Source organism: Balaenoptera physalus, assembly GCF_965194825.1.
Source record: "Balaenoptera physalus genome assembly, chromosome: 7".
NCBI lineage: Eukaryota > Metazoa > Chordata > Mammalia > Artiodactyla > Balaenopteridae > Balaenoptera > Balaenoptera physalus.
This window is the reverse complement of record NC_138886.1, coordinates 115,664,938-115,682,299: the sequence shown is the minus strand read 5'-3', so window position 1 is coordinate 115,682,299 and position 17,362 is coordinate 115,664,938. Positions and strand designations below refer to the sequence as shown.

Sequence of the window (17,362 nt, the reverse complement as noted above, 5' to 3'; positions counted from 1 at the left end):
TTACAAAGTAAAGTAGAGTGCCTGTGGAGACCCCAATTCAGGTATTAGGTTTTGCTGCTCATACTTTAGAGCAGTGTTTTCCAAAGTGTGTTCTGTGAACCCCTGGTTCTGTGGGAGGTTCACAGAAGTTACATGGAAAAAGTATTTGGGATTCCAGTTAGCTTGGGAGACCCGAGGTGAGGCACAAGTACACTGTTCCCTAGCTGCAGGACTTCTCAGTGCCTTTAATATGCTGCTGTGGGCTGGGAGTCTCCAAGGGAGGGCTGGATGGACTGGGCAGTGTCTCCAAACTTACTCCCTCACAGAGCCACTCCTCCTGAGGCACCTGTGCTCTACAGAACACTTTAGGGAAACGCTGGACTAGCTGGGGGCAAGGCCAGAACTGCATGACAAGAAGTCCAAAGGGACTTGGGGAGTTGGGAGGCTCGGCTCACCCTCTTGGGCAGTGTATTCATTGTCGATGATGCGGGCCAAGCCAAAGTCACCGATTTTGCAGCACAAGGTCTCAGACACCAGGATGTTGGCCGCCCTCAGGTCCCGGTGGATTGAATTCATCTGCTCAATATACGCCATTCCTTCTGCAATCTGAGGGAATGGGCCCCACGGTGAAGGCCAGCCCCCCCTTGGGGAGAAGGACTCCGGCCATCCTCTGAATCAGAGCCAGGGGCCCCGCACCGCTCACCCACCTCTCCTTTCCTTCCAAGGGTCTGCAGGGGAGGAAGGTGGCAGAAGGCAGGCAGGAGAAAAGGAAGGTCTCTTGAGAGGGAAGGAGAAGAAAAGGAAGGGACGTGAGAGGAGGGGAAGGCAGGAGGCTGGGGAGAGGGTTTCATTTCCTCAGCAAGTTGCAAGCACTGTTCCTGGAGCAGGGAGCCCTGGATTGGAATCATTGCTTAAGCTCCTTGGGGGAGGGGGTGTCAGTGCCCTGGCATGGAACGTGAGGGGATGGGTCTCCAGGGCCCCAGGGTTGGGGTGAGCGTTAGGTGAGACCCGGCGGAGGACCTAACCCAGCAGGATCCTGACGGAACAGAGGCAGTGAAAGAAGGAGTTGTTTCTGCCCCAGATCACCAGCATTGGGCCAGGAGGAGCTGTTTAGCCAAAGAAACTAACTCAGGGTTTATTCACTGCACTCCCAGTGGATGGATGAAGAAACTGAGGCAGAGAATAGAAAGCCAGTTTACCTCCTCAAAGCCAGCACTGGAATTGGTCCCACTCCTCCTTAGGCTTCCAGTGCACTGGTTTATTCATCTATTCATTCATTTATATATTATATTATATTTTCATATTTATTCCTTCGCTAAATCATTCCATCACACACACGTGTTGGTATGGTACTGTGAGGGTTATAAAGCTGAATACCAAATATCTTATATCTGGACAGCATTTAGCCGTATTCATCCCATTAACAAATATGTACTATATTGTATTCATGTATATATATATATATGTACTATATGAGCGGTATTAGAAATTTAAAAAAAAAAAAAAAGGTCTAGCAGGACCCAGATCTGCTTTCAAGAAGCATCCACCAGGCACGAGGCTAGGGGAACACATGACCAAGGTGCTCTCTGCACTTTCTTGTCCAGAAAAACTGAATAGACGTGACCTTGACCTGGGTCGTGAACGTTGATTAGGATTCTGCCAGCTGAGAAGACAGTCAAAGGCATCCTGGGCAGAGGGGACATTCTGGGCAAAGGCTCCCAGATGTGACAGGACAGGGGGGGAGCTGCCGTGTGGCTGCAAAGTGGGGCACATGGGCTTGTGGTTGGAGGGGAGCTTGGCATTTCATGCCTCAGAGCAGGAAAAGGAGCGCCCAGAAGGCGGTGAGTGCGGGCGTGTGTGCGTGTGTGCGTGTGTGTGCGTGTGTGTGTGTGTGCACGCAGTGAGGTGTTAGCATGATCAGAATGTGGTTTAGAAGCTGCTCACCTGGAAGGTTCTGATTTTCTGGTTTCCTAACCTTCAGATTCTTGACCACACCTACTTATAAACTCAGGTGGCTTTTCACATCTTTTGCCTCTGGGTGACCCAAGATTTCCCAAAGGATTGACTAAGAGACCGCGGAGAGAGAGAGAGAGAAGGAAAAGAATTGGGGGAAAAAAGAGTGGGCAGGTTGCTCACTGCGCTGTGGTTTGAAACCGGTTACCAGCGTTAATTTTCCGAGACCACCTCAGCAGCCTGTTGGACCCGGCCTGCGCTCACCTCAGTGGAAAAAAGGGGTGGTGACCTCAGTTCCTGCCCTGATATTAACAGCAGATAACGGTAGAGGAGGAGGGGAGGGGCTGGTGTGGGATGCGGAAGGGTGCCTTTCTGCAGCAGGATGTGTGTGTGTGTGTTTATGTGTCTCACGGGCTGACCACAGACCGGAGCTTTTCTGCTGAGTTCCAGTTTTAACAGATGCACACTTGGAGCCACCAGATGTGTTTTGCTGCCGGGTAGAACCCTCAGCTAAAATCCCCGGGGAGGAAAGATCCCTCCTCTTCCTTTTGCTCTTTACCTCACGCCGTCTGAGTCTACAGAAGGCGTTTGTGGGCACCATCTGAGGGCAGGCGAGGTCACCACAGAACACGGGCCTACCGTGCGACATGGAATTCGTGGGAACTCTCTGGGTCTCCCACACCACCCTTTCCTCCCTCTCGTCCTTAGCAATAGAACCCACCTCCCTCCTTCATGGCTGCCCAGGATAAAGACTACATTTCCCAAGCTCCCTTGCAGTAGGTGTTGGCTGGTGACCGGTGGCCAGGGGGCTGGGAGAGCAAGGGTAGTGGGTGACTTTGGGGACGCGTCTGTAAAGGGAAGGAGGTGGGCTTCCCCGCCCCTCACCCCTCACTTCTTCTTGCTGGCTGAGGACAAGATGCTAAAGTGCGAGCAGCCTCCCTGGGTGGGAAGATGACCTGCTAAGACCTGGAGGGTGGAAGAAACCTGGGTCCCTGTGACTCCGAGGAGTGGCCCCGCTGCCCACCCCAGACTGCCCACCTCTGGTGTTTACACGTTTAAGCCATGATGACTTTGGGCTCTCTGCCCTTCACAGCCCAGCCTAAGTCTAACGGACACAACCTCTAAGTAGTTGATCTTGTTAAGCCTTGGGGACGGAGGAGAGGGTCTGGGGGCCCGGCCCGCTGCACTCGGTTCTCACAAACCTGGGCCGACATGTCGATCAGCCTTGGGAGGGACAATCGGTTACCTTCATCCGTCTTCAGGAAATCCAGCAAGCAGCCTGAGGAAAAGAGAAGTTGCAGCTGCACTTGTGCAGAGTGACCCAACCAACCCTGGCTGGGCCGGCCTCTCAGGGTATGGGCTGCCCCCACCTGCGGCAGGAAGTGGGTGGCACTCTGTCGGATCTCTTGTGCCCAGAGAACAAACCCACCCACAGCTGCAGGTGCCTCTGCTCTACAGAAACTCCCATCTCAGCCCTCACAGCACCCGGGAGGTGCTGATCTGCTACCCGCTGCTCGGAGGATGCTAGGTCTCAGCCAAGTTCAGGGTCGTGCAGCCAGGGGACCGGAGCAGAACATGCTCATTCCCCGCACAACATTCCAAAGCATCTTCTTGCCCCCTTCACCGTCTGTTGGCAGAGATTCTTCCTCCGAGGGCCAAGGGCACAAGAAAGCACCAGAATGGAGAGACCCGTCTCCTGGGTTGGTGCAGGGAACAAACGCAGCTGCTCTCTGGCATCTAAGAGTCGGGGGATTCTCACCAGAGGGGTGGCTGAGAGGTGAGCAGGAGAGCCAGGTGGGCCCCCTTCATGACGACCTTTAAGGAACTGTATTAGCACAGCACGTTAGGATCTGACCAGAATCAGCGTGTGGTCAGGGCCACAGGAGGGGTGAGAAGGAGCCCCCTGCCCCGGGAGAGCGTGGCCACACCATGGACCTCAGAGGCCATCTCGCCCATCCTCTCTTTTCATCCATGTTGTAAAATGCTCATAAGGTTGTAAAACGTTCCCTGAACTAGAACCGTCTCTGGACAACCAGCCTACTGTTCTCTGGACTTTGCCTTGCTCTGTCCTCCCCAGGGGGCATCAAGCAGTGCCAGGCACAGAAGGCGCACTTTAAAAATGCTGGTTCAAGGGCTCCTGCACCGAGGACACCGCTCTGTAAGGACCACTTATCCGTCTTGTTCTCACCATCCTTCCCTCCGCCCCCCACGCACATGGAACACCCTAGATCTGAAAGATGTTGGCTAACTGATCCAGCCCCTGGCTCAGTGATCTCCTGCGGAGGTCTCCTGGCCAGGCAAACCCACGGCAGCAGATCAGCCTCAGCCTTCTCGGCCCCCCAAACCTGGACTCCCACCCTCAAGCCTCCCTGCCTCTGTCTGAAGGATGCAGTCCCGGGCAGGGCACCACCTCTGGCCATGTACTCGGTCACGATGTAGATGGGCTCCTTGGTGACCACGGCGTAGAGACGGACCAGCCTCTCATGCCGGAGAGTTTTCATCAGGTTGGCCTCACCCAGGAAGGCCTCCGGAGACATGGTTCCCTCCTTCAAGGTCTTGATGGCCACCTTGATGTTGTTTTTGTAATAACCTGAGCCCCAGGGACGGAGAATGAAGAGGACATTCAGAAGACCCAGAGGCTATGGGAGGTGATCCCTTAACCAAAATCGACCTAAGCTTCCAGGAGCCATCCCTGCTCTATAGATGGGGCACTGAGGCCACAGCCGCCCCCGCCCCGCCCCCGGAAGTGGTCCTGGGCTGGAATGACAGCTCCTGAGAGAGATGGATGTGCCTGCTTACCTTGCGGGATGCCAGCTTGTCCCAGCCTCCCCCGCCAGACGGGAGCCCCAGGCAGTGGAGGAACTTACCCGGCCTGGGAGGGGGGCCATTTCACCTCCTTGCCCCTACGCCTGGGTCTGGGGTGCATCTCTTGTCCTTCAAGTAGCCTGCCTCCTACCCCTACGTAATGAGTCTCTTCTACCACCTGATAGCTTCCGCGTGGCAGGGAGCATTACAGCCCATGATAAAAGCATAGAGAACGCAGAGGGGGCCTGGGGACTCCTTCCCCCTTTCTGCGTCCTGTGATGTTTCCCTTACAGCGCCGGCACCTGCACACACCCACCCCCACCATGAGGTCCCCATCCACACTGAAGGGAGAAGGCAAGTCATGACTCAGACTTGCAACAATCCAGGTGGAGCTCCTGCCAGGGGCGCCTCAGGCATCAGTCCTGGGTGCCAGAGGATTCGGGGGGGGGGCAGCAGGATCCCACCGTGAAATTATGCCCAGAGACACGGACCTTTCCAGGGATAAAATAAAGCACCTTGTGTTCTGAGAGTGCCCATGCTGAGCAGAGGAGAGACCATCAACTGTAATTGAAGGTGAGGCCACAGGGGTCCAGAAGTTAAGGGACTGGCTAGTCTCACAGCTGCAAGTGGTGGCTTTGGTCTGTTACCAGAGTCTTGGGGCCCCTGGTTCACCGCTCACCACGGTTAACATGCTGTTGCCACTCTATGAGTTAGCAAGGCGTTCCAGGTCACACACAAATCAATGGCAAAGGCAGCTCTGGGCAGCAAAGAACGAAGGAGGGACTGGGCTGAGGGGGTGGGAGAGTTGGATTCTACTCCTGCTTCACCATCATGTGCAGAACAGCTGAGGGCAAGTCACTTTAGTGTTCTATGCCTCCATTACCTCATCTGTAAAATGGGTATATAGCCCCAGTCCCTTCCCCCTCATAAGCCTTTATGGGAAGCATGATGCCCTGTGCAAATCCCGAGACTTCTGTGCTTCAGGACGCAGGACAGGGAGAGAGCGGCTCCCGGCGTGACACATACTCACCCATCCAGACTTCGCCAAACTGCCCAGACCCAAGTTTCCTGAGCAGCTTGAGAGACTGCCGGGGGATTTCCCATTCATCCTGGGCCCAGGGGTTCTGGAGAGCCAGGCTCACACAGGGTTGGGTCAGCCTCTGGCACAAACCATCCCCTTTCTCTGCATTAGGAAAGAAGAGGTGGGGCTTTAGCCAGATTGGTCTCATTCTCATGGGAGCCATATCACTCCCAGCTGTGTCCCTGCCCCCTATTGCCCGCCCTACCCCACCCCTACCTCTCGTGCACACACCACACACACACAGCTCTCTGCGTTCGTTTCGCATTAAGCAAGGAATGCTATCATTGTCTTGCTGTCTCTAAGACTGAAAATACTTGCTACTCTCCAAGTGGTCACAGCCAGTAGAGGGGATTAGGGACACAGAATGTGAATCATTATGTTGACAGTTGTCAACTCCTTAGGTCCAGCCTTGGGATAATCCTCCACCCCTCCACCAAGATGGCACCAATAATTCACACCATCCTGAGATCTTAGTGATAGAGAGATACAAGGGCTCCTCTGGTACAAGCCCCCCATGCCCCCTCATCAGATGCCCCTTCTTACTAGAATAGTGCTGCACCAAAGCCTGCAGGGTGGGGAAGGTGTTTCGGGGGGAGATGTAATAGCCGCCTTCATCCAGGGAGCGGATCTTATAGTGTTTGATCACCTCCCCCTGGGTGGTCACATCCTTCACAGACAGAGAAAAGGCACCTGGAGGGTTAATAAAGACACATACATGAGAAGTAAGGCATAAAGAAGGAAAACCAGGACTGGGATTTGGGCTTCATTTCAATACCCTGGAAAAAAGTTCCCCGAATTCTGCTCTCCATTTTGACCACTTCCATCAAAAGTTACCTTTTCCTTCATCTCACCCTCCACCCTCCTGGAAGCCTTTCCTCGCAGCTCCATCTGACTCTGTCCTTGACGTTCCTCCCCAAATCTCCAAAAACTCAGCCAGGGAATCCCAGAACTCTGGAGCAGGCAGGATGTTATCTTAGCAATCAGGCTGTCCCCCAACTTGGGCCCTGGGGCTTGGGGACCCTTTGCCATGGGATATTGAGAAATACAGAGTTGTTGGAGGGACTAAGAGACTGACTCATTCATTTGTTCATTCATTCATTCCAGCTGAAAGGCTGGCCCTACCCCACATGCAATAGCAAATTACAACCCCAAGCACTCCTGTCCGTGGGGGAGAACATAATAAGACACTCCCCAGGGGTTCTGTTCAAATCCATACACACATCTAGGTATTCTGTCTTCTAGGTTAATGTAGCAGATGCCAAAGGTTAAGAGCAATTTAGGTGGCAAGAGTTTTCAGCTGAAAAACATTCCATGAACTTGATGTTTTTTATAAAGCGTCTCTGTCCAGCTCTCTGGGCACCACACTCCTCCACGTTTTTTTGGAAGATGAGGAAGCTGAGGCCCAGGAGGGGTATGTCACTTTGCCCCAGGGCCCTCCGCTGGCCAGCGGCAGGCTTGGGGGCTCCCGTGCCCTTCCTAAGGGCGCGCCTACCGCGAGCAGTACCACCCTTTCCCGCCAGGTGTCAGGCTTGGACACCTCTTGTCCTGGGTGTGGGCGCTTGATTTTGCTCTGCGGTGTTTGTCTTCAGGCGTCTTTCCTCCCCCATCAGCCCATCAGCCCATCTCAAATCCCTTCTCCCCTAACCCTTGGCCATTGCGCCTCTCCTATTGCCCACCTGCAAAAGGATGCGGAGAAGCCTTGCGCCTCGCGGCGCGCCCTTCCTCCGCCACAGCCCGCCCCACGCGCCCGACCCCAGCCCAGCCCGCACACGGCAAACTGTGGCCCCGACTTCGCCCCGGGTGGATGCAACGCGCCCCGGTATCTCAGGAACCAGAGAGTGGCTCTAGTGAGTCCATTCATCCGCGCATCACCCTAGAGAGGAAAGGAGCTGTTCTCCCCATTCCCTCCGCTGCACCCTGCTTGCGAATCCTTGAGATCAGCCAAGGAGACCGGGCTCTCCTCCAGCAGTGCCGCGGAAGCTCTGATTTAGGGCCTCTCTCGTGTGGGCTCCTCCCAGGGCCTGTCCCGAATATCTTTTTACAATCTGGCATTCCTTCCTCTTAAAGGGGACTTCAATCCTTGCAGTTCACAAAATCTGGATCCCCTTGTCCTGTCTCCACGCTGCGTGTGGGCTGCGCTGGGCATAGGCAAGGCTGGGCTCCCAGAGATTGAGATTTCTTAACACTGTAAGGACCACCTGCCCTGGAACTGGGAAATGAGTCAGTCCTCACACAGATACCAATTAAATGAAGCTTGAGAAGCTAAGGGATGTCCTGGAGGCCTCTCCGGGCCAGAACTCGCTCCCTGGCTTCTGGGGGCAGTGTTCCTTCGCCATCTCCCATCCTCTGTCTGTGGCCTCCAGGGGCTTTGGAGTTCGGTGGAGTGTGGGCATGTGTATGCGGGGATGTGTATATGTGCGTGGGGTCCCGAAGCCTCAGCTCCATCTGGCCAATCCCAGCCTGGACTAGCTGGGGAGGGGGGCAAGGGCAGGAGGAGACACCCGCCGCCCTTAGAGACCCCTTCCTCCTTCACACTGAGGCTGGGGACGCCCTTTCCCTCCAGGGGGCCCCTTAGCAATAGGCAACAATTAAAACATCATTTCCGGGTGAAATGACGTGATGTCTGGGATTTGCTTCAAAGTAAGAGTGGTGGGTGGCGATACACACAAAACGAGATTAGCTGGGTTGATTATTGTTGAAGCTGGGTGTTGGGTACAGGGGCTCCATTATACTGTTCGCTTTACTTCCGTATGCGTTTGAAATATTCTACAGCCAACAAAACACTTATGTCATCTCTAATGATTCCCATATTGTTTCTTGGACATAGGTGCACTGCTATTCACATGGAGTAGTGGCAATATCCTAGTATGTATGTGTATATAATTTAACGCATCCATGGGTGCATCTCAGGAAATCCTGCACAGAGCACTCCAACACACCACTGCATCCCTCCACCTCCCCAACCTGGCTCTGACCCTTTGAGGGGCAATGAGCTGCGGGAGCTCCCCTGAGCCTCCAGTGGGTTGTAAGCAGCTCTCTTTGTCCAGCTTTTGCTGCTTTAGTGTTTCCACTCACTGCAGTTCTCAAGCCATGGGTGGAGCTGAGGGGTAAGCCAGAGGGCAGGGGAGGGGGTGGTGCTCCCACCAGGAAAGCCCTGTCCATTCTCTTTGCCCCAACACAGGGGGCCAGGCTTACAGTCTAGCCACCCTCTCTCCCCTTCACCTCCGATGTCGCTGCCGCCACCTCCTCTCCTGTAACAGGTCCCTCTGTGCAGTGTCCTGATAACAAAGGCTTTCTTCACCCTGCTTGGGAAACTCCCCTCCATCCACCCAGGTTAGGCCAGTTTGACACGTTTTAGAGCTTCTGAAGATTTTTGGTGCCCCTCAGATGATCTGGGCCCTGACGCTTGTTCACTGTTGGTCTTGAATGAGTCACTTCTTCCCTCAGGGAGTCAGTTTTCTCATCTTTCAAATGGGGGTATTGGCCCAGTATCTCAAAGATGGAAGACTAGTGGCAAACGTGTACCAGGAAGCATATGTAACAAGGTTCACAGCAGCACGTTCATAACAGCCCCAAACTGGAAACAACCCCAAGTCCACCAACGTTAGCGTGGAGAAATAGCAATAACTTATGGAATCTTCATATACTAGATTCCGTATAGCAGTCAAAGTGAACAGACTGTTGCTATCCTCAACAACACGAGTGAGTCTGTCGTGGGCTGAATTGTGCCCCCCCTCTCCCCACAAATTCCTGTGTTGAAGTCCTAACCCCCAGTACATCAGAATGTGGCTGTCTTTGGAAATAGGGTCTTTAAAGAGGTGATTACATTAAAATGAGGTCATTGGGGTGGGCCCTGATCCAATATGACTGGTGTCCTTATAAGAAGAGGGCACGAGGACACAGACACACACAGAGGGACAACCATGTGAGGACACAGGGAGAAGACGGTCATCTACAAGCCAGGGAGAGAGACCTCAGGAGAAACCGACCCTGCTGACACCTTGATCTCAGATTTCTAGCCTCCAGAACTGTGGGAAAACACATTTCTGTTGTTTAAGTCCCCCAGTTCCTGGTACTTTGCTTCAGAAGGCCTGGCAAACGAATACAGAATCTTACAGTGTTGAGTGAAAGGAATAGGACGCACACAAAAACTAAAATAGTAGGATTCCATTTGTATAAAGGTGAAAAACAGACAAAACATGGGTGGTAAAACTATAAAGAAAGATAAGGAAGGATTTCCATCCACGTCAGGACAGTGGTGGCTTCTCTGGCGGGTGGGGAGGTGAATCAGAAAGGGGCACCGGTGGGGCAGGGAGAGGGACTCTGGGTGTCTGGAATGTTCTCGCTCTTGTGGTTACAGAGGTGTTTACTTAGCATGACTCTATGTTTATAATTATGCACTCATTTATAATTTATGCAATTTTTAGATGTGTTTTATACTTTATAGCAGAAAGAACTTTGAGGAGGAAAGACAGAGAGAAAACTAAAGACAGAGAAAGAGAAAACCCAGTGGCTTGAGGGTGGTGGCAGAAACGTTCTGCTCGGTCAGTGGGTTTGAATCTATGAGTCCCCCAGATCTCAACGATCACCGCCCCCTCCTTGTATATCACAAACTTATACCTCACAGGCTCCTGGAAGTGTCTGAGTCACAGCCTCTAGCTGAGATTATCTCTAAGGATTCTTTCAGCTCCCAAATCCTTTGATTCCAGACGTGGCCCTGGGTCACACCCCCTCCTCCGCCCCCGCCAGCCTCAGCACCCCTGCTGACCAAGGCGGTGTGAGACCAGCCCGAGATGGGAGCTGCTCTCGCGCTGGGCACGTTTCCAGCGGGGCCCTGGGAGAACTGTCCATGTGTACAGCCCCACGCTCAGTTACCGGATACCCATGGGCTGTCCTGGCTGGCCTGATGTGGGAGGGGCCCCCCAGGGCGGACGCTGCCAGGTTCTCCTGCCTAGCACCCCCACACACTGGCCCCATCCCAACTCCCAGAAGCAAGGCCGCAGGTGGGGTTCCCGGGCTGCACAGGGAGGGCAGCGGAGGCCCAGGCTTACCTTTGCTGGTTTCGCTCTCTCTAATAAGAAAGGAGCCGGCCTTATTGATTGGAGCCAGAAGCTGCCTCTCGGCATCTCTCCGGCAAATTGATCTAAAGAACCACCTGGAAAAGAAAAGCACAAAGGCAGACAGACCTCAGAGAGTGGCCACACTCCCGGATATATTGTCACCCAAGTCCCTTCCCTCCAGAGATAAAATGTGTTCCTGTTGCCAACTTAACCCTGAGCTGAGCCCCTCACATTTTGCTACATGAAATGCCCCTCGGTCCCTTTCCCTGCTGTCAGCGATGGACTTGGTGTTTTCTTGAAATGAAAGGAGAGCAGTATTTGGTGCCCTTTGCTAATTTTGCTCTGGAAGAATGCACCTGACACCTTCCCTCACAGCCCACCCTCCTTGGGGTCGGGTCTCTAGTGCCCCTTGAGCAGAGGCTGGTCAGGGTGGACGTGCCCCGGCCTCACGCTGGTCCAGGGACGGGCACAGGGCCGGGCGTGCTGGGCAAGGAGCCCTCCTGAGGACGAGCATCTCTGGATGGGAACACTAGGCGAGGCGGCAGACCCGTGCCAGCTCGTGAGTTTGACAGACTCTGAGCTCCTTCAGGGCAGGGGTCACGTCATAATGGGTTTTGCATCCTCCCCGGTCCTGGGCAGAGCTGGGGCTCTGGCTCTGTTTGCTCAGGGCACTAATGCTCGAGGCCCTGGCTGGTGCCGTGTGCAGGTGGGTTATGAGGATGCCGGGGCGGACCTGTCCCCTAAGGCCCCCATCCTGTGAGTCCCCCGAGGTGCAAGCCCTGAGTCCTGCCCTGGAGGCAGGGGAGGAGCGTGGCTGATCAAGGCGGTGGGACATGGGGTCGTCTCTATCAGGTTAGCCAGGAAATGGGCAGCTCCCATTTTACAGATGGGAAGGGTGAGATGGGCTCCCCGAGTGACACCCTCAGTGTCACACAGAGATTTAAACGTTGCTGGGACATTAGACAAGCCTTTCCCAGCGGCACCAAGTCCCCACCCCTCTCCTGCCCTCTCCGTGCCAGGTTCACACCCTGCTCTGCTCTTTAGCTACTTTCTGGCTCCGCCCTGCACAGACTAGAAGCAGCCAGCACACGCTTCCGCTCTGAGGGGCCGTCTGTCCACCTACTTTTCCACTTCCAGGGTCTCTATTCGGGTCACAAAGTTGCTGGGCACGTAGCCTTCTCTTCCTGTGATGAGAGACTTGGCCAACCACCAGTCTCCAGCTCTAGGCGGGAAAGAAAAACAAAACAGGTGGCGGCTCCCACGGGCCTCTCTGGGCAGCTCACCGCCCACAGCATCTCACTCCTGGGAGGCAGAGGATTCGAGAGGCAGGTGGTCGGGCAGAGGGAGGGAACTGGGGCCGGTGGCTCAGTGATGCGGGATGTCCAGGTCATTCCAACTCGCCAGCATCCGATGGGCCCAAGATGCTCCTGGTCCAGGGGAGGAAAGGGAACAACGCAGCCTCCAGGGGAGGTTTGTCTCCATAGCCTGATCCACCAAGAGGGCCCCAGTCCTCTGGTGAGACGCCTTCCTCTCGATTAATGGGACACGTTTAGGGTTTGGGGAGTGAGTTTGGACTGGACGGGAAAGACAGAAACAAGGAGGCCTGAGGAGGAGAGGACCAACCGGAGCCCACAGATGGTCAAAAGGTCAGGGCCTTCACACTTTATCGCAGAACATCAAGAAATAAAGGAGCCCTCAGGCTCCACAGGACAAGCCCGACATGCGAAAGAGTAGCTTTAGAGCAGTTTCTGAGAAGAAACCCTGGATAAACTAAAGCTGAATTCACGGGTAGGGTCTCACGCGAGATCTTGTCTCGCAAGGGAGACAAATCTGGACCCAACAGACTCCAGCCCAGAGCTGTGATGGAGCAGCCAGGCAAGCGTTGTGGGCATCAGGAGGGCTTCATGGAGGAGGTGACGTTAAAGGTGGGTTTTGAAGGAAGAGTAGGATTTTGACAGCAGAGCAGGAAGTAGTGAATACGAACCCCTACTACCGAGTGACTGGGCTGGGCTGAGGGGCAGGGCACTGGAGAAGATATTCTGGAGGCAGCCATGCAGGGCGGCGTGTTGGGGAAAAGGTAGGTGGGCGGGGGGTGGGGTCCTGCAGTCACAGGGACGGTGTCCGGGACACTTACTCCTTCAGGATCTGCAGCTTCTCCCCCTTCAGCATCTGCAGGTCCCGGTCGTTCATGGCTTTGTAGTCATACAGGGCCACCACGAAGTGTTCCTCTAGGATGAACAGGGAAGAGATGGTCACTGACTTGGGCTGCTAGTGCGATGGTAGGGGCTGGAAAAATCCCGAAGATCTAGGGAGATCGGCTGTGTGGACATGAGGGCCACAGACCCATGTCTGGGAACCATCCCTTATCACTTCGGAGGCCATGACCCTCCCCTCTCTTCCCCTTCTCCCCCTGCCCTCCCTGCCTCTGTTCCAAGGGGAGTAGTGGTCTCGGAACGTAGCAGCTGTAACTTGGACCTGTAACGGTACCCAGGGCCCTGTCACAGTGCCCAGATGAGCTGCTGGTCCCTGGAACGGAGCGGGCTCCGGAGCTTGGCTTAGCGTCTTTCCAATGACCACTGCTTTTCTGCACAGCTCGGAGGGGCCAAGATCTCCCACCCTGGAAAAGGTCACCTGGAGACCACTTAGCGTCCCCAGAAGTAGATGACTCAGCTTTGTCCCCAAAGTGTGGCTGTTCACCTCCCCTTGGCGGGAAGGGGGGCTGGAATAGATGACACAGGCCTCCTCCGGTTCTGAGATTCAAGTTCTCGTGCTAAAGGCAGTTGGTTTTACTTCCTTCTCCTGGGCTTCCTTCCTGGAGATGCGAAGCCCCCGGCAGGAAGTAAGGATCCCCCCTAACGGTAATTAACCGTGATCCTCAGCAGGATAAGAAACACCAGGCACCAGGCGAGGCCACTAACTGGATTCCAGCTCTTGACTGACAGACTCTGAGCTCCTTCGCGGAGGGGCCCCATCGTAATTAGTTTTGCATCCTCCGCAGTCCTGGGGCAGAGCCGGGCTCTGGCTTGTTTGTTCAGTGCAGCCGTGCGAGTGCTCTAATGCCCGAGGCCTCCCGGTGCTGGATGCAGGTGTGTTATGAGGATGCTGGCGCAGAGCTCTCCCGGAAGCCCCATTCTGTGAGCCCCCTGCCCAGGCCTCAACCCCCGACCCCAGAGGGCCGAGGTCATTCATTATGTCACCTCCACAGTCCGGCCCATCAGAGTGGAAGTGGAGACCGGGGTGGTTAGAAGGCCGGCAGGGGGCCTTTGAAAGCGGGCTGGGAAACTAGATATGGGAAACTCCATATGCAACAGAGCAAGGGCTGGGACGCAGAGCCATCGACCTTCGCCCTGGGAGGTTGGGAGCTAGAATTTTTGAAAGCCTGGGTTTGACGATGCTGTTTGTATTTGCTGTAACTCTTTTGGTGCTCATTCGTAGTTTGTAAAGTCTTTAAAAAAAAAAGCCCACCCAGGCTCAGGTACACTAAATGAGCTGGTGCTTGGCTCCTGGAGAGACACCCACCAAGGGCAGGTGAAGCCTAGGGCACCTCCCTCAGCCTCCCCCCAGGCCTTCTCCTCTCCGACCCTCGAGGGCCCGTCTTCCCCAGGAAGCCGCTCCCACCACGGCCCCTGTTCCAACTGCACGAAGCCGGGGCCCGGAGGATGTGGCCAGGGGAGCCTCAGCTGCCGAAGCAGCCCCTTCCTACCTTGGTCCGGGTGCGTGGTGCCAGGAGCGGGGGGAGCCAGGTGGTTAAACACGACCTACAGTGGAAATGCACACGCTCTGTGTTAGGTCACGGCCCCGAGGCCTGGGCAGGGCAGGAGGGGTGAGACTGCTGGGTGCCAGCTGGAGGGTCTGGGGGAGCCTCTCTGCTGGCCCAGGAGGCTGCACAGGTAAATTCTACACATGCTGCCTCAAGCCCCAGGTGCCAGTGCCACCTCCCACAAGCCGGGACCACCTGCCCAACCACACACGCGGCTGGAAGAGGGGTACGTGGGGATGCCCCAACTTCGTGAGAGGCAGCTGTGGAACTGTGAGGGGAAGCCGTATCACCGGGGTTAAAATCCTGGTTCTTCTTTAAAAGACGAAATTGCAAAAGAGTATTTGCTCTCAAGGGAAATTATTTTAAAAGCATATTTCCCTCAAACTCAACAGATGTGTTCCCAGGTAGAGAAACCTTTGTACCGGAAGGCTCCCAGAAAAAAAATTAAAAAAATAAAAATCGTTGAAGTGTGGTCACCCTTTGACCAAAGATAGACGAATAGACAAACTGGAGCGAGTTATGCAACGAAACCCGGGGCGAGTTCGTGGCCACAGCCCCAGGCATCCACGTGGATAAAACCCACAAACGTAACGGAGATCCAAAACCCACGCCTCGGACGAATACATGCTGTCTGATTCAAATGATTTAAAGTTCACAACGGGTAAAATCAAACTGAAGAGTGTTTAGAAACACATACATATGTGATCACACCGAAAAAGTGAAGCTAAGGAATGATAAACACCCTCAGGATAGTGGGGCCTGGGGTGACGAGGATAGGCTGGGGGCAGCAGACAGTCTCAACCGGTCACCTTCTACTTCTGAAGATGACGAGGCTCTTCATTTTGCTCTTTTTTCAACTTGACACATGTGTTACAAATTTTTTTTTTTTTGGCCACGCAGCATGTGGGATTCCCCCACCAGGGATCGAACCCGTGGCCCCTGCATTGGGAGCACGGAGTCTTAACCACTGGGACCGCCAGGGAAGTCCCCAAATATTCTTTTTGTATTCCATATTTATTGAACACAATTTTGAAGTAGCATTTTGCAAAATGGCATGTATAGCGTGGTTCCATTGACAATATAAACATGTAATATAAATAACCCAGAGAAAAGGGGTCTGGAGGCAGGAGCTCTGAAGTGCTAACTCCAGGTATCATTGGGCAGTAGAATAATGAGTATTTATAATTTTTTTCCATAATTAATAGATATGATGTGACTTTTAAAAAAGTTTAAAACCTTCCAGGCTCTACTACTTATTAGCATATAACGAACACAGTCGAAGTCGGCGTTTTCCCAGTCAATCATTCATTCATTCAACAAACATTTCATTGCTACCTGCCAAGCCCTGCACTAAATTGGGACACGGATAGATAAGATTTCTCTAAGAAACAGGATTGGCAATCCCCCCTCCCCTCCCCATCAGGTCACTGTCAGAATAAAGCAATGGCCAGTCAAATGCACTGGTGAGGGTTGGGGGACCCAGGCATGACTCCCAACTGCCCCAAACCAAAAGGGGGTAGGTGGCCGGGCGGGGGAGACACGAACATCATTATCTAAAAGTGCCTCTTTGGGAATGCTACCGTCAAAGGCTGCCAACCGCTTTGTGAACAGACCAGAACTGCGTGACAGGCTCCATGAGAACTTGAGGGCCTGCTGCAGGGGAGAGGGCCCCTCCAGTCCTAGGCTGCCTTATCCCAGGACGGCAAGCTGCTTGGAATGCCAGCAGCAGTGCCACGAAGGGGACAAGGACCATCAGGAGCTTCTGGGCAGGGGGTGGGGGCAGCAGATGTTGCTAAATGCCCCAGACACCCCCTCACCCCACCCTTTCTCCAAGTTGACATTTTTGATATCCTTTCCTCTTCAAGGCTGCCCGTGTGCATTGAAAACTGGCTAAGAATTACCGGAAGCCACCTAGGCCCGGTCCTGTGCCTTGCACACCTGCCTACGGTCACGTCCCCAACAGAAAGGCATTCTTACTGTACCCATTTTACAGATGCGGACACTGAGGCACAGAGGAGTTAAGTAACCTACCTGGAAGCACACCGCTCATAGATTTAAGCTCGGCAATCTGGCTGCTAAGCTTGGTACTATGCCACCGCTGCGACGTGGGCCGGGGTGGCAGTGGGAGGGGCCCACTTGTTGGAGCCCTGCGTTGTCTAGAGATGGCGCTGGTGCTGGCTGGAGACGAGCAGCAGCCCCCGAGCCGCGCGGGGGGTCTCCGTGCGCGCCTCTCCCACCCGCTCCAGCTGCGCACAACAGTCACTCACCAGGGGCGGCAGTGGTGGGGCCTCTTTGCCCTGGGTGCCGGCCTTCACGGGGCTCCATCTGCCCTTCCCCTTCTCCTTGACCTGCCTTTTGCTGCTCACCACTCCCATCCTGTCGGAGAGCACACAGCAGATTGGCGATGTGAGTAGGTTTTCAGAGCCTCTGTGCACAAGAGCGTCCCCAAACCCCTTCCGGTTGCCGATTAGAAAGGTGGGGAAGCAGGGGGGCAGTGAAGGTCAAAGTCAGAACATGGGGTCAGAAGTGGGTTGGGTGGGCTAAGCTTGCCTCCATCTTTTTTCCCAGAGCAGGAAGAAGTGGCCTAGAGAGGAGAGACTCCTGGGTTTAGGACACAGAGATGGTCTGGCCTGAGGAAACTGCCAGAAACCGCCAGGGTGGATCCCAGGCCCCTGGGGGTAGGAGCCTTGCCGTCTAGAAAGAGGCTGACCAACGTGTCTGGTG

The 17,362-nt window shown here is 54.5% G+C and overlaps 2 protein-coding genes across 4 annotated transcripts in view; both read right to left on the bottom strand.

Moving 5' to 3' along the window:
• Window positions 1–17,362, bottom strand: part of GATA4 (GATA binding protein 4) — a 343,627-nt gene that overhangs the window by 194,807 nt on the left and 131,458 nt on the right. The gene's annotated exons all lie outside the window — the stretch shown is intronic.
• Window positions 1–17,362, bottom strand: part of BLK (BLK proto-oncogene, Src family tyrosine kinase) — a 76,785-nt gene that overhangs the window by 2,362 nt on the left and 57,061 nt on the right. For 2 of the 3 annotated variants that reach the window (XM_082469288.1, XM_082469289.1), the window contains exons 2-11: window positions 16,906–17,014; window positions 14,582–14,636; window positions 13,013–13,106; window positions 12,002–12,100; window positions 10,870–10,973; window positions 6,362–6,508; window positions 5,768–5,920; window positions 4,343–4,522; window positions 3,135–3,211; window positions 435–585 (exon numbers count right to left, since the gene is read on the bottom strand). In XM_082469288.1, the coding sequence (XP_082325414.1) occupies window positions 435–585; window positions 3,135–3,211; window positions 4,343–4,522; window positions 5,768–5,920; window positions 6,362–6,508; window positions 10,870–10,973; window positions 12,002–12,100; window positions 13,013–13,106; window positions 14,582–14,636; window positions 16,906–17,013 (1,168 nt within the window). In that variant the 5' untranslated portion in view covers window position 17,014. The remainder of the gene's footprint in view (window positions 1–434; window positions 586–3,134; window positions 3,212–4,342; window positions 4,523–5,767; window positions 5,921–6,361; window positions 6,509–10,869; window positions 10,974–12,001; window positions 12,101–13,012; window positions 13,107–14,581; window positions 14,637–16,905; window positions 17,015–17,362) is intronic. The other variant, XM_082469290.1, reaches the window with a different exon arrangement.